Source organism: Lipotes vexillifer, unplaced genomic scaffold (assembly GCF_000442215.2).
Source record: "Lipotes vexillifer unplaced genomic scaffold, Lipotes_vexillifer_v1.1 scaffold1155, whole genome shotgun sequence".
Classification (NCBI taxonomy): domain Eukaryota; kingdom Metazoa; phylum Chordata; class Mammalia; order Artiodactyla; family Lipotidae; genus Lipotes; species Lipotes vexillifer.
In genome coordinates, this window is record NW_006791048.1 from 147,273 (window position 1) to 172,543 (window position 25,271).

At 37.9% G+C, this 25,271-nt stretch overlaps 1 protein-coding gene across 1 annotated transcript in view; it reads left to right on the plus strand.

Annotated features, from left to right (window-relative positions):
* Positions 1–25,271, plus strand: part of HAO1 (hydroxyacid oxidase 1) — a 65,405-nt gene that overhangs the window by 30,837 nt on the left and 9,297 nt on the right. The window contains exons 4-5 of the mRNA XM_007464184.1: positions 3,422–3,597; positions 24,986–25,077. Coding sequence (XP_007464246.1) covers positions 3,422–3,597; positions 24,986–25,077 — 268 coding nt within the window. The remainder of the gene's footprint in view (positions 1–3,421; positions 3,598–24,985; positions 25,078–25,271) is intronic.

Below are 25,271 nucleotides of genomic sequence, written 5' to 3' on the forward strand. Positions count from 1 at the left end.
TAATAAAAATAGCATTCATGGAGGTTTCCTTCAGAGCCATGGGTAAAACACTCCATCGTGGGTCTCTGTCAAGATATCTGAAAACTTTTTCTTGGCTTCTGGCTTTGAACAACGTTTTAGAGTAACAACAAGGCTTCATTGTGCCCTGAAATTTCTGTAAGGCAACATTCATTCAAGTGTTGATCTGCATTTCACCATCCAAGAATAACAACAGTTATTTATATAATTTTATCCATGTTTCTGTTTTTTCCTATCCATTTCACCCTTTCACCCCACCCCTGACGAAACACTGTAGCTTGTTTGGGATGGGGGTGGGGTGCTATGCAGAGAATATACACATACAGATATTATTCTTTTTTTTTCCCTCCTGGTTTTGCTATAGGATAGACAGACTGGACCTTTTTCTTATTAACAATATTATTTAAAAGTTTGGCATTTAATATCACTTAATATCATTTCTAAGTAATGGAATAGCTCTCCATAGTAAGGGTATGTTTATTGATCAGAAGGTTAGCTTAATTAAAGTTAGGATGACCACAGAAGACCAAAGTCTTTGATAAAATGTACAACCCTAAGTGGGTTGATTAAAAAAAAAAAAAAAAGCCAAGTATTTCAGCTAAAATCCAAACCAAAACTTAGCAAATAGATGGATACCAGTATGACTCTCATGGAGTTGGAATTTTCTGTGATATTTAATGGCCACCTGAGTCAATGAAATTATTAGACTAACTATTCAATCCTTATTGAGAAAACTTTGCCAGTGGTTGAAAAGAGTTACTTGGGATATGAATGTTCATGTCCTTATGTTAATAGATGCCACCCAAGCTACACAACCAGCTATTTTAGCTGAAAGCACACTAAAAACATTAAACCTAATTTTGTATTGAAGTCTTATGATTCACTCTCTCTCTCTTTTTTTTTTTTTTTGGCTGCACAGCGCAGCATGCGGGATCTTAATTTCCCAACCAGGGATTGAACCCATGCCCCCTGCAGTGGAAGCATGGAGTCTTAACCGTGGGACTGCCAGGGAAGTCCTGAAGTCTTATGATTCTCTTAAAAAATTTAAAAATAGTGTGCCTATGTGTTTCTAAGTTTATATAAAAATTGCTATAGCCTTGGCTCCAAGATCCTTTCTGTGTTCAGTGGCAGAGCCAGTGGAAGGGAATAAAAACCTATGACTAAGTGAGAGGTACAGTTGTACTTTTATGCAAAGAAGACATTGGCTAGCATGGTAATTTACAATGTGCAGAACAACAAGGTGAGTCCAGATCATTGTCATCATTCAAAATTAGCCTTTTAGAGAAATGAAGTAGGTAATTGGATTTGGGTCTGTAGGGCAGGTAAGTCACATGGATGGTGCCATTGTGTATCCAGATGGCCATCGATCCAGTTAGTGGTCAGAGGTGCAGGCAGGAAAGACTTTATCCCTAGCTTGGAGAACTGCCAAAATCTAGTCAAGATATCAGGATATTAGACTAAGAGAAAAGACTTCAGGTATAGAGTAAGCCAGTAGCAGAGTTTTACAGGTGAATTAGAAAAATACTGTTCTAAGCTGGGTTAACAAAATTAGACATAGGAGAAGGAGCAACTCAATGGGGTGTGTCTCAGTTTGGGTTCCTTTAGGAGCAGAGTGAGAGACACTGTTTTAAGTACAAGTAGTTCTTTTGGAAGATGAAAGAGTAGGGAAGAGGTGCAAGGGAGGGGAGGTAGTGAACAATAGGCATGTTTTCAAGACAGCTACAGCTATAGGCAACTAAAATTTAACCCTGCTGGGAAACTCTGGGAGATCTTGTAGAATACTTCTCAGAGTTAGTCTGCCTATGTGTGAAGAAGCTGGGGTATTTATATATCAACACCCTTGACAAGTTGAGTCTTCTGTGTAGATGATGACTCAGGCTCCAAGAGCAAGAAAAAGTCATATGTATTAGTCAGGTTCTCCAGAGAAACAGAACCAATAGGATATCCATATCTATATATCAGTATCTATATCTATAGAAAGATTTAGTATGAGGGATTGGCTCACACAATTATGGTGGCTAAGAAATCCCACAATCTACTATCTACAGGCTGGAGGCCCAGGAAAGCCAGAGTAGTTCAAGTCCAAATCCGGAAGCCTGAGAACTAGGGGAGCCAATGGTATAAGTCCCAGTCTGAGTGTGAAGGTTCAAGAACTGGGGGCCCATAGTGTAAGTCCTGGTCAAGCCAGAAGGTTTGACAACCAATAGCTCCAATGTGCAAGAGCAGGAGATGATGGACGTCCTAGCTCAAACTGAGAGAATGAATTTGTCCTCCTTCCACCTTTTTGTTCTATCTGGGGCCTCAACAGATTGTGAGATGCCCACCCACATCTTTCTTCAGTCTACTGAATTAAATGCTAATCTCACATCCACACCCAGAAATAATGTTCTACCCAGTTGCCTAGGCATCCCTTAGCCCAGTCAAGCTGACAAAACTAACCATCACATCACAGGCAAAGTAAGGAAGGTCTTGATAATTGGAAAACTCATGTCTTGGTCAGGATTTTCTGGAAGGTTGGGGAGTCTGAGTCAGCAGGCAGAGAGCCTCAGAGAAAGCAACTAAATGACGGAGGGAAAAGTAAGAGCTGACAACTCATTTGCTGGGAAACACTTCCCAATTCTCCCTATGCCCACCACCACCACCACCACGCTAATAGTAGGACAGGGAAAAGAGTCTACAGCGACAACAGACAGAAGTTGTTAACACATGTTACTGCAGTTCCAGTCTCCTCTAGAATTTTCCACAAGGACTTTGAAAGATTTCTGAAGTCAAATGCAATTGCCAGAATGCAATTGAGATCTGAGTGAAGAAAATGTAATTAGGAGTCAAGAGACCCAGTTTGGAACTCAAATGCTGCCTTAGCTAGTTTTATACTTGGGGGCATCTCATTCTGCAGCTCTGGTTTTATTTTCTACATAAAATAGGAATTATAGAGTATCAATTTTATTTTCCAAAAGCTTTTAAAATTGTGGCTATATGAATGCCCTTTGTAAATTGTGATACACCAAGCAAGTGTTCATCTTTATGATTAATATGCATTGCTGGCTGAAAATAACATCAAATTTATTGTTTATATTCATAAACTGGCTTAAAAATATAGAGATATTTAAACTGGGCCAAACATTTCTTCTTTAAACTGATTTATTTATGTAAAAAAACTAAGATGTAAAATAAACTGTAAGTGACCAATTAAGTCCACTCGATTGTCACATTTAGCCTGGAATCCTCCACCAAAACATGGAAAATATAAATGCAATCAGTCTGTTGATGGTTGAAGAGTGAACAGCCCATTGATTTGAAAAGGGAACCCTGTTTTTTTGGTTTTTTTTTTCATTGAATGAGTCATTGTAAAGATATCTTTAACTTTGGAAAATATCTCATTTTATGTAATTCTTTATTTCAGAATGAAAAATTTTGAAACCAATGATTTAGCATTTTCTCCCAAGGAAAATTTTGGAGACAACAGTGGACTTGCTGCATATGTGGCTAAAGCAATAGACCCATCTATCAGCTGGGAGGATATTAAATGGCTGAGAAGACTGACATCCCTGCCCATTGTTGCAAAAGGCATTTTGAGAGGTTTGTTTATTTCTCTACTTGAGTTCACCATGATTTTATGATTCTTTGTGGATATGATCATAATACTTTTTCAGGAAAAATAATCAGGAAAAATGAGTATGGAAATAGAGACATCTTATCTCTCAATTCTCCCTTTTGGTGTTAGTGAGTAAATATTTCCTCCTTCTTAGGTAGTATTCTGAAGGAGAACAGGATTCTCATGAATTAAGAAGTTACCTTTTCTAAAAAATTGGGATGCCATTGCCTTATTTTGGGACTGTCATCAAATCACAGAGATTGGCAAAATCTAGGTAGAAGATCTTGAATTCATTGCTTTGGTTGAAAGCTGCCAACAGCTGCTCTCAGACAACAAGAAGCCCCAAGGATGATATTATGACAGCCAGACCTGTTTAAAGAGCCTTTTTAATTTTTCTCCTGTTCCCTCCCAGTACCAATGACTAGAACTGACTTTCTGAATGTGGTGAATCCCACATCACCTCCCTTTAAAGAAAGGCTGACAAGAACATTAAAATCCTCAAATATCAAGCCATAGGTATTAAGGAACTTGACCATTTCCCCAGTATCCACATGTATGCAAATCCCACAGGGAGGTACCAATGACTATAATAATTTAGAGTGTAAATGTGTTCACCACAAAAATGTTTTCTTGCCTTTGAAAACATTTCTTAAGTACTGTTATATGAATAACTGCCCCAAACATATTATTTTAAATGGAAATGTTTAAGTAAGTGGCTCTGGGATGAGAGATTCTATTAACTTATCTCAGGGTTAACAATGACATAGAATCAAAACTTTTTCATAGGCTCTACTTGAATATGTATTAGTCCCATAGCCCCTATTTATAAAACTCTAGGCATGTCCTCGACTTTATTTAATATTCTGTACACAAAAATAAGCTAATACAAGTAAAAGAATGGACCTAATGAAGCTTTTAAGTAGTGGAGATATGTTTAAATCCAGATCTGTCTTAATCTGTGATTTTAAAACAAAATTGTCACATTCTTTCCTGTTTTCCATTGTCTTAGTTCAAAATTTCTGTGGATTATACTTCATTGAGCATACCCTGATATTACAGACACCTTTAAACAACAGTTTCACTGACTTGCTTGCATCCATATTGTAGTCCATGATTGTTAGTGCTACTTCCTGTAGATAGCTACACTACACTAACATGATTGTTAGTGCTACTTCCTGTAGATCTACAACTGTAGATACTAAAGTATTAACCTGAAGATCTGCCCCATTCTTCATTCATCCATTCAATTATTCACTCACTCATTCATTTCATAAACATTTATCATGCTTACTGTGTGCTAAAATAAAATAATTTGAGGTCCTTGGCCTAAAGGACACCCCATTCTTGTGAGAGACAGACATAAAAACAAGAATTTGGGTGCAATAAGATGTAAACAGGTGCTGAGATTGAAATCTATGCAGCATAAGGGTGAGGGTGAAAATAGGGTTTAGACAATTATAAAATGAGTTAGGGAAGATTTCGTTACAGAATGAAAGGTGATCCTTGAGTTTTGCCATGATATCAGGTCAAAAGACTCTTTTTCAGACTTCAATCATGACAAAACACAGCAGTCACAAGTTAACAATGTTAAAACATATAAGCCATATTAGAGAATGTAGACTTTAAGATTGTTGAGGACCACTAAGAATATTGATCAGGGAAGCCACCTCGTCAGATTAGCATCTTAGAAAAATCATGCTTTTTGTAATGGACCTTCTCAATGGAGGTGGCAAAACTGTGGTCAAGGAGGCTATTTATTGAAACTGCTGTTGCCCAGACAAGAGATGATTGTGGCTGACCTACAGTAATTGCAGTGAGGAATCTGAAAGAGGGTAGTTATTTTACAAAATTAGTGCTGTTTCAAGTATTTAATTCACTCTCATCACAGAAGTTGGCTTAAAAACACCAAGGTCATTTAATTTTTTAACCAACTTTTCAATTTTGGATTCCCAGTATATATAATTTTCTACAACTTTGTCCTCTAGGATATGACATAAATCTATTGAATTAGACTTTACTATCATGTGTTATGTTAAAAAATACTTTGGCTTCTAGAACTTCATTCTGTGGTCATTTTTACCAAGGACCACCACCACCACCACCATCACCTCTCTTTTTTCTTCTTATCCATATGTATTATTTACTTGCTTGTCATATTTTCATTATGTTTTGCACCCAGTACACAGTCCAAATGTTTGTTAAGTAAAATCCTCAGTGAAAACTCCATGAATGTCTGTAATTAGAGAGAGAACAAAAGCAAGAGAAGGAGAGATAGGGCATTTGGCATTTGAAAGGAAATAACTTATCTATACATGTACAGTTTACATTGTCTAGTTTCTCTGTAACTATTCATTTCATTTATTTAACAAACAAGGATCATCACTATGACAACAGCTACATCAGGTGGTACACATGTTCAATCTGGGTGGAGGAGAGACAGGTGTGGCAAGGCCAGTTGTGGGAAATTCAGGTGTCAATATTTCACAGATCTTCATCCAGAAGTCACATGGATTGACTGAGAGTCATCTATCCTCTTTCATTTCCATTTTCCCAGAAAGACACAGATTATGTTTGTAGGAACATGAAATCATGGGCAACTGAGAAGATCTCAGTGAAACATCCCCCCTTACCACCATTTTAAGAATTGCATTCTAATGAATGCAAATTGGACTGCAAGATGTAATCTCTTGCTGTGGTTAAACTCTGTCTTTGGAAAACTAACACAGACTCCAAACATGTACTTGAAGCAGGATTAGGTCTTTGCCAGAACTCACGCTAACAAATGGCATTTGAGCAGACATATGCTTTTTAGAGTTGTGGGTTTTTTTAATTAAAAAAATTTAAAACTAGGCTGTCTCACTTCTGTAGTGGCTTTTGGTCTCTCAGAAACTTCTCTAACTCATTATTTTCCTATCTACAGTTTTTGAAGACATTTTCAAAGAATATTCAGTGTTCCTGGACTGTGTTCAAAGCTGCTGCCATAGAGCTAGGATTTAGTTACTAAACTCCTGTTGAGATAGCACAGAGTCCTGGGTTAGAAACTCCAAGGGCTTGAGGGTAAATCTCGAGTACTTACATTGGTATTTTAGATTAAGTATGGAAATAATGTGTTAATAAGATAACAAATAGTGCTGTTCACTATTGACTATTGTGTTTGTCGATCAATTAGTGTATTAACTGGTAAATTAACAAACGTGGAATGGCATACCAGTAAACTCTAGGGATTAATGAAAATATCAAAGATTCATCAACATTTTGCTAAAACCATTTTGACTCTCTCATTAAGGAAACATTTTTCTCTCTGGGTTAAAATAAAATGTAAAACTATGGACAAGATTTCATAAGCAAGTAGTGAAAGGGGCTCGTATCTGGTCCTAAATGATTGCTTTCTTTTTTCTCTAGATACTCATGATCCTATCTTCTGAGCAAATCACTCTGTCATTTCTCCCTACATTCCCAGCACTGCCTGGAAGGACACAGAAAACCACTTGAAATGATAGAAAACAACAAACTATGACTTAAGTAGCACTTACTTCAAAATGAAAGGCTCATAATAACCATAATCCTCACTAGGATGAAAATTTATTGTTATAAACAAAACTCAAACAAACTTGCCAAAAGTATCCAGCAAATGAATCTTCTTCTACCTACTCATCTTCTTAGTTAACACTTCCTGCACCATCAGATGAAAGTAATAATAATAATAGTGCATATTCATCTGAGTGCTCAACATGTGTCAGGCACTTTCGAAGTATTCATTCAACTCCTTTAACCCTCAAACCAATCTTATGTGCATCTTTATACCCATTTTGTAATTTAGTACACTGACACACAAGAAAAAGTTAAATAACTTCCCACTTACATGGCAAGCAAGTAGCAGATACAGGATTCAAATATAAGTGGTCTTATTACTAAGCCTAAGGTGTAATCTCTTTTTCATACTGTGTAGGATCAGTTTATTGACAGTATTCAATATCTCAAAACACAGGTTATAGCTACATGGTGGCAGGTATCTGCATATACATAGGAGGATTTCGTACATCTTCAATCACGGGGTTCATATATAGTTCACATATTTTGATTTTTTAACTTTTGATTTTATGTTTGGTATCACATACACAACTAGATAACCAGGGCAATTCCAAATACATTTTACATTGCTCATTAAGGTTACTTATGGTTATACCTAGACTTTTAGAAAAATACCACACTACATCTCTTTATCAGAGTAGTAAACTCATGCAAACATTAAAGCTGAGCTAGCCAATATGGCAGCCACTAGCCAAATGTGGCCATTCAAGTTAATTAAAATTAAATAAAGGTAAAATTCCAGTTTCTCACTTACACTGCCACACTCCCATTACCCTATGGTTACATGTGCTACTTTATGGAACCACACAGATCTGGAACATTTCTATCATCACAGCAAAGTTCTATTGGACTGCACTGTATTAAGGCTGTGTCTTTAGAGAACCATTTTCCAAACATGTTTTAAATGATGGTATATTGGGCTTTTGGCTCAAAACACTCTTACCAAAACGAAGACTCCACTGAAATTAAAGTATAGAAGTCCAAAAATACACAACACTATGACAACAAAGCAAAGGAAAATAAGAGGCATAAACAGCAGAGAAACCTCAAGAAATTTATGAAAGAAACAAAATGTAAGAGGTTATGTTGACAGGAGGAAAGTGAAAAGAAAACTGCCTCTGCAGGTAGTCTTTATGGGAACCCTGACAGCAGGAGCAAGTCATATAATGGGATGCCTCAGGGGGCTCTGGGTGTCTAGTGTGTAATTGTGACAGAGATGGGGGATGAAAAGTGGAAACTGAAAAGCAAGGGGATTAATTGGAGTTCTGTTTGTGAAGCTCACATACCAGCCAATAATCCTGTCCCCCTAGTGCAATAATAGGCAACTTGGCATAGTAGCTTGCTCCTTTTTAACAAACTAAATGGGTGCTGGGACAACCTATGGGTGGATGACCTTCACAACATGCCATGATACTGTTCTTATTCTGACACTGAAGTTCACATTCCAGTAGCCCTTCAGTTGACTTTCCTTGTTTGTCCCACATGGAGTTCCAAGAATTTCTTCTCCAGGCAAAGACTTGGCAGGAATAAAATTGATTTGCAAAACAGCTCCAGAAGACTATATTAGCTCCCTAGTCTTTCTTTGCATGTAGTGAAAAATTTAGCATCACAAGGCATTTCAGAATGCCTTGAGTTAATATACAATATTTGTTTTTCTCTTTCTGACTTACTTCACTCAGTATGACAGTCTCTAGGTCCATCCATGTCTCTACAAATGATCTAATTTCGTTCCTTTTTATGGCTGAGTAATATTCCATTGTATATATGTACCACATCTTCTTTATCTACTTGTCTGTCAATGGGCATTTAGGTTGCTTCCATGACCTGGCTATTGTAAAGAGTGCTGCAATGAGAATTGGGGTGCATGTGGCCTTTTGAATTATGGTTTTCTCTAGGTATATGCTCAGTAGTGGGATTGTTGGGTCATATGGTATTTCTATTTTTAGTTTTTTAAGGAACCTCCATACTCTTCATAGTGGCTGTATCAATTTACATTCCCACCAACAGTGCAAGAGGGTTCCCTCCTCTCCACACCATCTCCAGCGTTTGTTGTTTGTAGATTTTCTGATGAAGCCCATTCTAACTGGTGTGAGGTGATACCACATTGTAGTTTTGATTTGCATTTCTCTAATGATTAATGATGTTGAGCATTCTTTCATGTGTTTGTTGGCAGTCTGTATATCTTCTTTGGAGAAATGTCTATTTAGGTCTTCTGCCCATTTTTGGATTGGGTTGTTTGTTTGTTTTTTAATATTGAGCTGCATGAAATGCTTGTGTATTTTGGAGATTAATCTTTGTCTGTTAATTCGTTTGCAAATATTTTCTCCCAATCTGAGGGTTGTCTTTTCATCTATAAACTATAAACATAGTTTCCTTTGCTGTGCAAAAACTTTTAGGTACCATTAGGTTCCATTTATTTTTTCTCTGTTTTTATTTCCATTACTTTAGGAGGTGGGTCAAAAAATATCTTGCTGTGATTTATGTCAAAGAGTGTTTTTCCTATGTTTTTCTCTAAGAGTTTTATAGCATCTGGCCTTATATTTAGGTCTTTAATCAATTTTGAGTTTATTTTTGTGTATGGTGTTAGGGAATGTCCTAAGTTCATTCTTTTACATGTAGCTGTCCAGTTTTCCCAGCACCACTTATTGAAGAGACTGTATTTTCTCCATTGTATATCCTTGCCTCCTTTGTCATAGATTGGTTGACCATAGTTGTGTGGGTTTATCTCTGGGCTTTCCATCCTGTTCTACTGATCTATATTTCAGTTTTTGTGCCAGTACCATATTGTCTTGATGACTGTAGCTTTGTAATTTAGTTTGGACTCAGGGAGTCTGATTCCTTCACCTCTGCTTTTTCCCCTCAGAAAATATTGCTTTGACTATTGCTTTGATTATTCGGGGTCTTTTGTGTCTCCATACAAATTTTAAGAGTTTTTGTTCTAGTTCTGTAAAAAATGTCATTGGTAATTTGAGAAGGATTTCATTGAATCTGTAGATTACTTTGGGTAGTATAGTCATTTTCACAATATTGATTTTTCCAATCCAAGAACATGGCATATCTCCCGATCTGTTTTTTGTTTTGTTTTGTTTTGTTTTTTTTAACATCTTTATTGGAGTATCATTCCTTTACGATGGTGTGTTAGTTTCCATTTGATAACAAACTGAATCAGCTATACATAAACATATATCCCCATATCTCCTCCCTCTTGCATCTCCCTCCCACCCTCCCTATCCCACCTCTCTAAGGGGATACAAAACACCAAGCTGATGTCCCTGTGCTATGCAGTTGCTTCCCACTAGCTATTTATTTTACACTTGGTAGTGTATATATGTCCATGCCACTCTCTCACTTAGTCCCAGCTTACCCTTCCCCCTCCCCGTGTCCTCAAGTCCATTCTCTACATCTGAGTCTTTATTCTTGTCCTGCCCCTAGGTACATCAGGAACAATTTTTTTTTTTAGATTCCATATATATGTGTTAGCATATGGTATTTGTTTTTCTCTTTCTGACTTACTTCATTCAGTATGACAGAATCTAGGTCCATCCACCTCACTACAAATAACTCATTTTCATTTCCTTTTATGGCCGAGTAATATTCCATTGTATATATGTGCCATATCTTCTTTATCAATTCATCTGTCGATGGACACTGACATTGCTTCCATGTCCCGGCTACTGTAAATAGTGCTTCAATGAACACTGGGATACATGACTCTTTTTGAATTATGGTTTTCTTGGGGTATATGCCCAGTAGTGGGATGCTGGGTTGTATGGTAGTTCTATTTTTAGTTTTTTTAGGAACCTCCATACAGTTCTCCTTAGTGGATGTACCAATTTACATTCCCATCAGCAGTGCAAGAGGGTTTCCTTTTCTCCACACCTCTCCAGCATTTATTGTTTGTAGATTTTTTGATGATGGCCATTCTGACCAGTGTGAGATGATACCTCATTGTAGTTTTGACTTGCATTTCTCTAATTAGTGATGTTGAGCATCCTTTCATGTGCTTGTTGGCAAACTGTGTGTCTTCCTTGGAGAAATGTCTATTTAGGTCTTCTGCCCATTATTGTATTATGTTTTTTGTTTTTTTGATATTGAGCTGCATGAACTGTTTGTATATTTTGGAGATTAATCCTTTGTCAGTCACTTTGTTTGCAAATATTTTCTCCCATTCTGAGTTTTGTCTTTTTATCATGTTTATGGTTTCCTTTGCTGTTCAAAAGCTTTTAAGTTTCATTAGGTCCTATTTGGGTTCTTTTTGTTTTTACTTCCATTACTCTAGGAGGTGGGTCAAAAAGGAACCTGCTGTGATGTAAGTCATACAGTGTTCTGCCTATGTTTTCCTCTAAGAATTTTATAGTGCCTGGTCTTATATTTAGGTCTCTAATGCATTTTAAGTTTATTTTTGTGTTCCGTGTTATGGAGTGTTCTAATTCCATTCTTTTACATGTAGCTGTCCAGTTTTCCCAGCACCACTTATTGAAGAGGCTGTCTTTTCTCCACTGTATATTCTTGCCTCCTTTATCAAAGATAAGGTGACCATATGTGTGTGGGTTTACCACTGGGCTTTATATTCTGTTCTACTGATCTATAGTTCTGTTTTTGTGCCAATACCATACTGTCTTGGTTACTGGGAGCCTGGGAGCCTGATTCCTCCAGTGCTGTTTTTCTTTCTCAAGATTTCTTTGCCTATTTGGGGTCTTTTGGGTTTCCATAAAAATTGTGAAATTTTTTGTTCTTGTTCTGTGAAAAATGCCATTCATAGTTTGATAGGGATTTCATTGAATCTGTAGATTGCTTTGGGTAGTATAGTATTTTCACAGTACTGATTCTTCAAATCCAAGAACATGTTATATCACTCCTTTTTGTGTCATCTTTAATTTCTGTCATCAGTGTCTTACAGTTTTCTGCATACAGGTCTTTTGTCTCCTTAGGTAGGTTTATTCCTAGGTATTTTAATATTTTTGCTGCAATGGTGAAATGGATTGTTTCCTTAATTTCTCTTTCTATCTTTGTTGTTAGTGTATAGGAATGCAAGAGATTTCTGTGCATTAATATTGTATCCTGCAACTTTACCAAATTCATTGATTAGCTCTAGCAGTTTTCTGGTGGCATCTTTAGGATAATCTATGTATAGCATCATGTCATCTGCAAACAGTGACAGTTTTACTTTTTCTTTTCTGATTTGGATTACTTTTATTTCTTTTTCTTTTCTCATTGTCATGACTAGGATTTCCAGAACTATGTTGAATAATGGTGTTGAGAATGGACAACCTTGTCTTCTTTCTGATCTTAGAGGAAATGCTTTGAGAATGATGTTTGCTGTGGGTTTGCCGTATATGGCCTTTATTATGTTGAGGTAGGTTCCTTCTATGCAAACTTTCTGGAGCATTTTTATTATAAATCGGTGTTGAATTTTGTCAGAAGCTTTTCTGCATCTATTGAGATAATCATATGGTTTTTATTCTTCAATTTGTTAATATGCTGTATCACATTGTTTGATTTGCATATATTGAAGAATCCTTGTACCCCTGAAATAAATCCCACTTGATCATGATGTATGATCCTTTTAATGTATTGTTGGATTCTGTTGCTATTATTTTGTTAAGGATTTTTGCATCTATATTCATCAGTGATATTACTCTGTAATTTTCTTTTTTTGTATTATCTTTGTCTGGTTTCTGTGTCAGGGTGATGGTGGTCTCGTAGAATGAATTTGGGAGGGGTCCTCCCCCCACAATTTTTTGGAAGAGTTTGAGAAGGATGGGTGCTAGCTCTTCTCTAAATTTTGAAAGAATTCACCTGTGAAGCCACCTGGTCCTTGACTTTTGTTTGTTGGAAGATTTTTAATCACAGTTTCAATTTCATTACTTGTGATTGGTCTGTTCATATTTTCTATTTCTTCAGGGTTCAGTCTTGGAAGTTTATATTTTTCTAAGAATTTGTCCATTTCTTCCAGGTTGTCCATTTTATTGGCATAGAGTTGCTTGCAGTAGTCTCTTAGGTTGCTTTGTCAGTTGTAACTTCTTTTCCTAATTTATTGATTTGAGTCCTCTCCCTCTTTTTCTTGCTGAGTCTTGTTAAAGGTTTATCAATTTTGTTTATCTTCTCAAAGAACCAGCTTTTAGTTTTATTGATCTTTGCTATTATTTGCTGTTATTTTCTTTGTTTCTATTTCATTTTTTTCTGCTCTGATCTTTGTGATTTCTTTCCTTGCACTAACTTTGGGTTTTGCTTGTTCTTCTTTCTCTAGTTCCTTTAGCTGTAAAGTTTGATTGTTTATGTGAGATATTTCTGTTTATTGAGGTAGAAATGTATTGCTATAAACTTCCCTCTTGGAACTGCTTTTGCTGCATCCCATAGGTTTGAATCATCTTGTTTTCATTGTCATTTGTCTCTAGGTACTTTTTTATTTCCTCTTTGATTTCTTAGTGATCCATTGGTTATTTAGTAATGTATTGTTTAACCTCCATGTGTTTGTGTGTTTTACGTTTTTTCACCTGTAATTTATTTCTAATCTCATAGCATTGTTGTTGGAAGAGATGCTTGATATGATTTCGGTTTTCTTAAATTTACCAATGCTTGATTTGTGACCAAGATGTGATTTATCCTGGAGAATGTTCCATGTGCATTTGAGAAGAAAGTGTATTCTGCAATTTTCACATGGTACGTCCTATAAATATCAATTAAATCTATCTAGTCTACTGTGTCATTTAAAGCTGTGTTTCCTTATTAATTTTCTGTCTGGAAGATCTCTCCATTGGTGTAAGTGAGGTGATAACGTCCCCCACTATTATTGTGTTACTGCTGATTTCCTCTTTTATATTTGTTAGCAGTCACCATATGTAGTGTGGTGCTCCTATGTTGGGTGCATATACATTTATAATTGTTATATGTTCTTCTTGGATTGATCCCTTGATCATTATGGAGTGCCCTTCCTTGTGTTTTGTATCATTCTTTATTTTAAGGTCTATTTAATATGATATGAGTATTGCTACTCCAGCTTTCTTTTGATTTCCATTTACATGGAATATCTTTTTCCATCCTCTCACTTTCAGTCTGTATGTGTCCCTAGGTCTGAAGTGGGTCTCTTGTAGACAGCATATATATGCATCTTAATTTTGTATCCATTCAGCAAGCCTGTGTCTTTTGGTTGGAGCATTTAATCCATTCACTTTTAAGTAATTATCGATATGTGTGTCCCTATTACCATTTTCTTAATTGTTTTGGGATTGTTTTTGTAGATTCCTTTCTTCTCTTGTGTTTCCCACTTAGAGAAGTTCCTTTAGCCTTTGTTGTAGAGCTGGTTTTGTGGTGCTGAATTCTTTTAGCTTTTGCTTGTCTGTAAAGCTTTTCATTTTTCTGTCAAATCAGAATGAGATCCTTGCTGGGTAGAATAATCTGGGTTGTAGGTTCTTCCCTTACATCACTTTAAATATATATGCCACTTCCTTCTGGCTTGTAGAATTTCTGTGGAGAAATCAGCTGTTAACCTTACGGGAGTTCTCTTGTATTTTTATTTATTTATTTATTTTTACATCTTGATTGGAGTATAATTGCTTTACAATGGTATGTTAGTTTCTGCTTTATAACAAAGTGAATCAGTTATACATATACATATGTTCCCATATCTCTTCTCTCTTGCGTCTCCCTCCCTCCCACCCTACCTATCCCACCCCTCTAGGTGGTCACAAACACCGAGCTGATCTCCCTGTGCTATGTGGCTCCTTACCACTAGCTATTTTACATTGGGTAGTGTATATACGTCCATGCCACTCTCTCGCTTTGTCTCAGCTTACCCTTCGCACTCCCAATATCCTCAAGTCCATTCTCAAGTAGGTCTTTGTCTTTATTCCTGTCTTACCCCAAGGGTCTTCAGGACATTTTTTTCCTTAAATTGCATATATATGTGTTAGCATACAGTATTTCACTTTCTATTTCTGACTTACTTCACACTGTATGACAGACTCTAGGTCCATCCACCTCATTACAAATAGCTCAATTTCATTTCTTTTTATGGCTGAGTAATATTCCATTGTATATATGTGCCACATCTTTATCCATTCATCTGATGATGGACACTTAGGCTGTTTCCATCTCCAGTCTACTGTAAATAGAGCTGCATTGAACATTTTGGTACATGACTCTTTTTGAATTATGGTTTTCTCAGGGTGTATGCCCAGTAGTGGGATTGCTGGGTCATATGGTAGTTCTATTAGTAGTTTTTTAAGTAACCTCCATACTGTTCTCTGCAGCAGCTGTACCAATGCACATTCCCACCAGCAGGGCAAGAGTGTTCCCTTTTCTCCACACCCGCCCAGCATTTATTGTTCCTAGATGTTTTTTGTTTGTTTGTTTTTTGTTTTTTTTTCGTGGTACGCAGACCTCTCACTGCCGTGGCCTCTCCCGTCACAGAGCACAGGCTCTGGATGCACAGGCCCAGCGGCCATGGCTCACGCATGCAGCCGCTTCACGGCATGTGGGATCCTCCCGGACTAGGACACGAACCCGCGTGCCCTGCATTGGCAGGCGGACTCCCAACCACTGCGCCACCAGGGAAGCCCTGAAATCTCTACTTTTAAACAAAACTTATCAGGGGAAAGCGTGAAAGCAGTTCCCCACTACCACAAATTATGCAGTCGAGTTTCCCACATTTGGGGAAATCGCAGGGGTCAGCACATCCGGAGTGTAATGGATAAGCCTCGCCCTGGGAAAACCACCTTCGTGATCATGGTATCTCCCCTGCCAGGTAAGTATGCCTAGATGTTTTGATGATGGCCATTCTGACTGGTGTGAGATGATATCTCATTGTGGTTTTGATTTGCATTTGTCTAATGATTAATGATGTTAAGCATTCTTTCATGTGTTTGTTGGCAGTCTGTATATCTTCTTTGGAGAAATGTCTATTTAGGTCTTCTGCCCATTTTTGGATTGGGTTGTTTGTTTTTTTGTTATTGAGCTGCATGAGCTGCTTGTAAATTTTGGAAATTAATCCTTTGTCAGTTGCTTCATTTGCAAATATTTTCTCCCAATCTGAGGGTTGTCTTTTGGTCTTGTTTATGGTTTCCTTTGCTGTGCAAAAGGTTTGAAGTTTCATTAGGTCCCCATTTTTTTTTTTTGTTTTCATTTCCATTTCTCTAGGAGGTGGGTCAAAAAGGATCTTGCTGTGATTTATGTCGCAGAGTGTTCTGCCTATGTTTTCCTCTAAGAGTTTGATAGTTTCTGGCCTTACATTTAGGTCTTTAATCCATTTTGAGGTTATTTTTGTGTATGGTGTTAGGGAGTGATCTCATTTCATACTTTAAAATGTAGCTGCCCAGTTTTCCCAGAACCACTTATTGAAGAGGCTGTCCTTTCTCCACTGTACATTCCTGCCTCCTTTATCTTTGGATAAGGTGACCATATGTGTGTGGGTTTATCTCTGGGCTTTCTATCCTGTTCCATTGATCTATCTTTCTGTTTTTGTGCCACTACCATACTGTCTTCTTTACTGTAGCTTTGTAGTATAGTCTGAAGTCAGGGAGCATGATTCCTCCAGCTCCGTTTTTCATTCTCAAGATTGCTTTGGCTATTCGGGGTCTTTTGTGTTTCCATACAAATTGTGAAATTTTTTGTTCTAGTTCTGTGAAAAATGCCAGTGGTAGTTTGATAGGGATTGCATTGAATCTGTAGATTGCTTTGGGTAGTACAGTCATTTTCAGTGTTGTTTCTTCCAATCCAAGAACATGTTATATATTTCCATCTATTCATATCATCTTTAATTTCTTTCATCAGTGTCTTATAATTTTCTGCATACAGGTCTTTTGTCTCCTTAGGTAGGTTTATTCCTAGATATTTTATTCTTTTTGTTGCAATGGTAAATGGGAATATTTTCTTGATTTCACTTTCAGATTTTTCATCATTAATGTATAGGAATGCCAGAGATTTCTGTGCATTAATTTTGTATCCTGCTACTTTACCTAATTCATTGATTAGCTCTAGTAGTTTTTTGGTACCATCTTTAGGATTCTCTATGTATAGTATCATGTCATCTGAAAACCGTGACAGCTTTACTTCTTCATTTCTGATTGGGATTCCTTTTATTTCCTTTTCTTCTCTGATTGCTGTGGCTAAAACTTCCAAAACTATGTTGAATAAGAGTGGTGAGAGTGGGCAACCTTGTCTTGTTCCTGATCTTAGTGGAAATGCTTTCAGTTTTTCACCATTGAGGATGATGTTGGCTTTCAGTTTGTCATATATGGCCTTTATTATGTTGAGGAAATTTCCCTCTGTGCCTACTTTCTGCAGGGTTTTTATCATAAATGGGTGTTGAGTTTTGTCAAAAGCTTTCTCTGTATCTACTGAGATGATCATATGGTTTTTCTCCTTCAGTTTGTTAATATGGTGTATCACATTGATTGATTTGCGTATACTGAAGAATCCTTGCATTCCTGGAATAAACCCCACTTGATCACGGTGTATGATCTGTTTAACGTGCTGTTGGATTCTGTTTGCTAGTATTTTGTTGAAGATTTTTGCATCTATGTTCATCAGTGATATTGGCCTGTAGTTTTCTTCCTTTGTGACATCTTTGTCTGGTTTTGGTATCAAGGTGATGGTGGCCTCATAGAATGAGTTGGGGAGTGTTCCTCCCTCTGTTATATTTTGGAAGAGTTTGAGGATAGGTGTTAGCACTTCTCTCAATGTTTGATAGAATTCGTCTAGGAAGCCATCTGGTCCTGGGCTTTTGTATGTTGGAAGATATTTAATCACAGTTTCAATTTCAGTGCTTGTGATTGGTCTGTTCATATTTTCCATTTCTTCCTGATTCAGTCTTGGCAAGTTGTACATTTCTAAGAATTTTTCCATTTCTTCCAGGTTGTCCATTTTATTGGCATAGAGTTGCTTGTAGTAGTCTCTTATGATCCTTTGTATTTCTGCAGCGTCAGTTTTTACTTCCCCTTTTTCATTTCTAATTCTATTGATTTGAGTCTTCTCCCTTTTTTTCTTGATGAGTCTGGCTAATGGTTTATCAATTTTGTTTATCTTCTCAAAGAACCAGCTTTTAGTTTTATTGATGTTTGCTATCATTTCCTTCATTTGTTTTTCATTTATTTCTGATCTGATTTTTATGATTTCTTTCCTTCTGTTAACTTTGTGTTTTTTTTGTTCTTCTTTCTCTAATTGCTTTAGGTGCAAGGTTAGGTTGTTTATTCGAGATGTTTCCTGTTCCTTAAGGTAGGATTGTATTGCTATAAACTTCCCTCTTAGAACTGCTTTTGCTGAATCCCATAGATTTTGGGTTATTGTGTCTCCATTATCATTTGTTTCTAGGTATTTTTTTATTTCCTCTTTGATTTCTTCAGTTATCACTTCATTATTAAGTAGTGTATTGTTTAGCCTCCATGTGTTTGTATTTTTTTACAGATCTTTTCCTGTAATTGATATCTAGTCTCATAGCATTGTTCTCGGAAAAGATACTTGATACAATTTCAATTTTCTTAAATTTACCAAGGCTTGATTTGTGACCCAAGATATGATCTATCCTGGAGAATATTCCATGAGCACTTGAGAGAAATGTGTATTCAGTTGTTTTTGGATGGAATGTCCTATAAATATTAATTCAGTCCATCTTTTTGAAATGTATCATTTAAAGCTTGTGTTTCCTTATTTCTTTTCATTTTGGATGATTTGTCCAATGGTGAAAGTGAGGTGATAAAGTCCCCTACTATGAATGTGTCACTGTCAATTTCCCCTTTTTTGGCTGTTAGTATTTGCCTTATGTATTGGGTGCTCCTATGTTGGGTGCATATACATTTACAATTGTTGTATATTCTTCTTGGATCAATATCTTGATCATTATGTAGTGTCCTTTTTTGTCTCTCCTAATAGTCTTTATTTTAAAGTCTATTTTGTCTGATATGAGAATTGCTACTCCAGCTTTCTTTTGGTTTCCATTTGCATGGAATATCTTTTTCCATCCCTTTACTTTCAGTCTGTATTTTTCTCTAGGTCTGAAGTGGGTCTCTTGTAGACAGCATATATATGGGTCTTGTTTTTGTTTCCATTTAGCCAGTCTGTGTCTTTTGGTGGGATCATTTAGTCCATTTACATTTAAGGTAATTATCGATATGTATGTTCCTATTCCCATTTTCCTAATTGTATTGGGTTTGTTATTTTAGGTCTTTTCCTTCTCTTGTGTTTCTTGCCTAGAGAAGTTCCTTTATCATTTGTTGTAAAGCTAGTTTGGTTGTGCTGAACTCTCTCAGCTTTTGTTGTCTGTAAAGGTTTCAATTTCTCCATCAACTCTGAATGAGATCCTTGCTGGGTAGAGTAGTCTTGGTTGTAGGTTTTTCTCCTTCATACTTTAAATATGTCCTGCCAGTCCCTCTGGTTTAAAGAGTTTCTGCTGAAAGATCAGCTGTTAACCTTATGCGGATTCCCTTGTGTGTTATTTGTTGTTTTTCCCTTGCTGCTTTCAATATGTTTTCTTTGTATTTATTTTTTACAGTTTGATTAATATGTGTCTTGGCATATTTCTCCTTGGATTTATCCTGTATGGGACTCTCTGTGCTTCCTGTACTTGATTAACCATTTCCTTTCCCATATTAGGGAAATTTTGAACTATAATCTCTTCAAATATTTTCTCAGTCCTTTTCTTTTTCTCTTCTTCTTCTGGAACCCCTATAATTTGAATGTTGGTGTGTTTAATGTTGTACCAGAGGTCTGTGAGACTGTCCTCAGTTCTTTTCATTCTTTTTTCTTTATTCTGCTCTGCAGGAGTTATTTCCACTATTTTATCTTCCAGGTCACTTATCCATTCTTCTGCCTCTGTTATTCTGCTATTGATCCCATCTAGAGTATTTTTAATTTCATTTATTGTGTTGTTCATCATTGTTTGTTTCATCTTTAGTTCTTCTAGGTCCTTGTTAAAGGTTTCTTGCATTTTCTCTATTCTATTTCCAAGATTTTGGATCATCTTTACTATCATTCTGAATTCTTTTTCAGGTAGACTGACTATTTCCTCTTCATTTCTTAGGGCTGTTGGTTTTTTATCTTGCTCCTTCATCTGCTGTGTTTTTTTCTGTGTTCTCATTTTGCTTATCTTACTGTGTTTGGGGTCTCCTTTTTGCAGGCTGCAGGTCCATTGTTCCCGTTGTTTTTGGTGTCTGTCCCCTGTGGCTAAAGTTGGTTCAGTGGGTTGTGTAGGCTTCCTGGTGGGGGGAACTAGTGCCTGTATTCTGGTGGGTGAGGCTAGATCTTGTCTTTCTGGTGGGCTGTTCCACGTCCAGTGGTGTTTTCAGGTGTCTGTGGGCTTATTAGGATTTTAGACAGCCTCTCTGCTAATAGGTGGGGTTGTGTTCCTGTCTCGCTAGTTGTTTGCCATAGGGTGTCCAGTACTGTAGCTTGCTGGTTGTGGAGTGAAGCTGGGTGCTGGTGTCGAGATGGAGATCTCTGGGAGATTTTCACCATTTTATATTATGTGGAGCTGGGAGGTCTCTTGTGCACCAGTTCCTGAAGTTGGCTCTCTCACCTCAGAGGTACAGCACTGACTCCTGGCTGCAGGACCAAGAGACTTTCATTCACGTGGCTCAGAAGAAATGGAAGAAAATGTAGAAATAAATAAATAAATAAATAAATAAAGAAAGAAAGAAAGAAAGAAAGAAAGAAAGAAAAAGAAAGGAGGGAGGGAGGGAGGAAGGAAGGAAGGAGGGAAGGAAGAAAGAAAGAAGATAAAATAATATAAAATAAGGTAAGATAAAATAAAATAAAATAATTAAAATAAAGAATAATTATTTAGAAAAAGATTTTTAAAAACCCCAAAAAACAAACAAACAAAACAGACGGATAGAACCCTAAGACAAATGGTGGAAGCAAACCTATACAGATAAAATCTCACACAGAAGCCTACACATACACACTCACAAAAAGAGGAAAAGGGGAAAAAATAATAAATCTTGCTCTCAAAGTCCACCTCCTCAATTTGGGATGATTCACTGTCTATTCATGTATTCCACAGATGCAGGGTACATCAAGTTGATTGTGGAGCTTTAATCTGCTGCTTCTGAGGCTGCTGGGAGAGATTTCCCTTTCTCTTCTTTGTTCTCACAGTTCCTGGGGCTCAGTTTTGGATTTGGCCACGCCTCTGCATGTAGGTCGCCGGAGGGTGTCTCTTCCTCGCTCAGAGAGGACAGGGTTAGAAGAGTAGCTGCTTCGGGGACTCTGGCTCACTCAGGACAGGGGGATTGAGTGGTACGGAGTGCAGGGTGAGCCTGCGGCAGCAGAGGCCGGCGGGACATTGCACCAGCCTGAGGCACGCTGTGCATTCTGTGGAAGTTGTCCCTGGATCCCGGGACCCTGGCAGTGGTGGGCTGCACAGGCTCCCTGGAAGTGGGGTGTGGATAGTGACCTGGGCTCACACACTGGCTTCTTGGTGGCAGTAGCAGCAGCCTTAGCATCTCATGCCCGTCTCTGGGGTCCGCGCTGTTAGCCGTGGCTCGCGCCCGTCTCTGGAGCTCCTTTAAGCAGCGCTCTTAATCCCCTCTCCTCGCGCACCAGGAAACAAAGAGGGAAGAAAAAGTCTCTTGCCTCTTCAGCAGGTCAGGACTTTTCCCCGGACTCCCTCCCAGCTATCCGTGGTGAACTAATCCCCTGCAGGCTGTGTTCACGCTGCCAACCCCAGTCCTCTCCCTGCGCTCCGACTGAAGCCAGAGCCTCAGATCCCAGCCCTGCCCGCCCCGGTGGGTGAGACAACAAGCCTCTCGGGCTGGTGAGTGCCGGTTGGCGCCGATCCTCTATGCGGGAATCTCCCCGCTTTGCCCTCCGCACCCCTGTTGCTGTGCTCTGCTCCGCGGCTCCGAAGCTCCCCGCTCCGCCTCCCGCAATCTCTGCCCGCGAAGGGGCTTCCTAGTGTGTGGAGACCTTTCCTCCTTCACAGCTCCCTCCCACTGGTGCAGGTCCCATCCCTATCCTTTTGTCTCTGTTTATTCTTTTTTCTTTTGCCCTACCCAGGTACGTGGGGACTTTCTTGCCTTTTGAGGGGTCTGAGGTCTTCTGCCAGCATTCAGTAGGTGTTCTTTAGGAGTTGTTTCACAAGTAGATGTATTTCTTGTGTATCTGTGGGGAGGAAGGTGATCTCTGCATCTTACTCTTCCGCCATCATCCTGTTCAGCCTCTTCCCTTGTATTTTGCTTGTCATTTTTCACTTGTTGCTTTTAATAATTTTTCTTTGCCTTTATTTTTTGTCAATTTGATTACTTTGTGTCTCGGTGTGTTTCTCCTTGGGTTTACCCTGCCTGGGACTCTCTACACCTCCTGGACCTGGGTGACTATTTCCTTTCCCATGTTAGGGAAGTTGTCAACTATAATCTCTTCAAATATTTTCTTGGGTCCTTTCTCTCTCTTCTGCTTCTGGACCCCTATAATGTGAATGTTGGTTCGTTTAATGCTGTCCCAGAGGTCTCTTAGGCTGTCTTCATTTCTTTTCATTCATTTTTCTTTATTCTGTTCTATGGCAGTGAATTCCACCATTGTGTCTTCCAGGCCACTTATCCTTTCTTCTGCTTCAGTTTTTCTGCTATTGATTCCTTCTACTGTATTTTTCATTTCAGTTATTGTATTGTTCATCTCTGTTTGTTTGTTCTTTAATTCTTCTAGGTCTTTGTTAAACATTTCTGGCATCTTCTGAATCTTTGCCTCCATTCTTTTTCCAAGGTTATGGATCACCTTCATTATCATTATTCTCAATTCTTTTCTGGAAGTTTGCCTATCTCCACTTCGTTTAGTTGTTTTTCTGGAGTTTTATCTTGTTCCCTCATGTGGTACATAGTCCTCTGCCTTTTCATTTTGTCTATCTGTGAATGTGGTTTTTGTTCCACAGGCTGCAGGATTGTAGTTCTTCTTGCTTCTGCTGTCTGATCTCTAGTGGATGAGGCTATCTAAGTGGCTTGGGCCAGCTTCCTGATGGAAGGGACTGATGGTGGGTTCAGCTGGGCATTGCTCTTGTGTGCAGAGCTCAATGCAACTTCAATCTGCTGGTCTGCTGATGGGTGGGGCTGAGTTCCCCCCTGTTGGTTGTTCGGTCTGAGATGACCCAACACTGGAGCCTACAGGCCCTTTGGTGGGGCTAATGGTGGAGTCTGGGAGGGCTCACACCAAGGAGTACTTCCCAGTACTTCTGCTGCCAGTGTCCATGTCCCTGTGGGGAGCCACAGCCACCCCTTGCCTCTGCAGAAGACCCTCCAACACAAGCAGGTAGGTCTGGTTCAGTCTCTTGTGGGGTCAGTGCTCCTTCCCCCTGTGTCCTGGTGTGCACTCTACTTTGTGTGTGCCCTCCATAAGTGGAGTCTCTGTTTCCCCAGACCTGTCAAAGTCCTGCCATCAAATCCCAGTTGACTTCAAAGCCTGTCTCTCTGGGAATTCCTCCTCCCATGGTTGGGAAGCCTGACCTGGGGCTCAGAACCTTCACTCCTGTGGGTGGATTTCTATGGTATAATTGTTTTTCTGTTTGTGAGTCAACCACCCAGAATTTATGGGATTTGATTTTATTGTGATTGCACCCTTCCTGCCATCTTGTTGTGGCTTCTCCTTTGTCCTTGTATGTGGAGTATTTTTTTGGTGAGTTCCAGTGTCTTCCTGTCGATGATTGTTCAGCAGTTAGTTGTGATTCTGGTCCTCTCGCAAGGGGGAGTGAATGCATATCCTTCTACTCTGCTATCTTGGACCAATCTAGAACATGTGAATTTTTAAGGGCACAAATATTCAGTCTATACCACATGGGTTTAACATTTCCACGTACCTATAATTTTAGAAGAAAAATATTTCTAGCATTATTTTGAAAAATGGGAACATTTAAAAAGCAGTATTCCATGAAACACAGTTTGGAAGATGGTGATTTAGCATAAAACTTTCAAACAATCAGAATTATAAATTCTCCTGTGAATCTTTTTTTTATTATTCTTGTCAGGTCTGCTTTGATCTCCATTGCTGAATTTATGAATATATACAATGTTCTGTATCTATCTGCTTAAGTTTCCAAAATCTGATTTCACTACAACCTTGGGCTATCTTTGAGTGTTAAATTGGAGAACCAGTGTTATTTTTGTAATTCTGTTAGAAAATGGTTTTTATTGGGAGAATATTGAAAATAATAGTTAAAATATAAAGTATAAAAAAAGTTGGAATCTGATTTAAAAAAATGTTAATCTATTATTTAAAACTATATTTTCAGAAACCAATATATTTTGAAGCATGATTAGAGGTGTAGCATATAATTTTAATATTACATTTTTGTATATTTCAATGGGAAAAATACATTTAATTATAGAACACTATTACTTAAAATAATTACTGAAGTTATATCTTTATATTAAGGAATGTTTTGGAAATAGACTTGTTCATCACCTGTTGTACTGAAAGTACTTGCTACTTGTATGTTCTTTTATGTTATTAAATTTTAGAGGAATATTTATATTAAATGCTAAATAATATGATCTTGTTAATAACAAAATTACTTAGCAAGAGTATTTACTTTTCAGGATAAATACATTTTAACTGCATGTCAATTTTCTATCTATTGATAATTCTATTTCATTATTAAATTGTTCTAAGTGTTAACCTTTTTTGGCCAAAGAAGCCATCACTATAATTCCAGATTTAACCCTTGGGTGTATTTCTGTGTTAAAATTTCCAAGCAAGATACGTATGTATGAGGTCAGGTTCCCTTTGACTGGGATGCTTTGGCCTCAGAACTCAAGCCTTTATTAAGTTGCCTTTTCCATACAATGGTTGTCTTGCTCTTTCTAGGTGATGATGCCAGGGAGGCAGTTAAACATGGCTTGGATGGGATCTTGGTGTCAAATCATGGGGGTCGACAGCTCGACGGGGTGCCAGCCACTGTGAGTTTTGGCAAATGCCTCAACTGGTATTCCCATTTATATCACACTTTTGGCTATCTCTATGACTGCCTTTCCTTTTGTATATATTTTTATGTGAACACTCAAGGTAAAATATGTATGAATATAGATAAAAGCTCAGATTTTAAGTTTAGTGGCAAGTAACTACCTAAATTAGATCACTATTTATTTGTAAA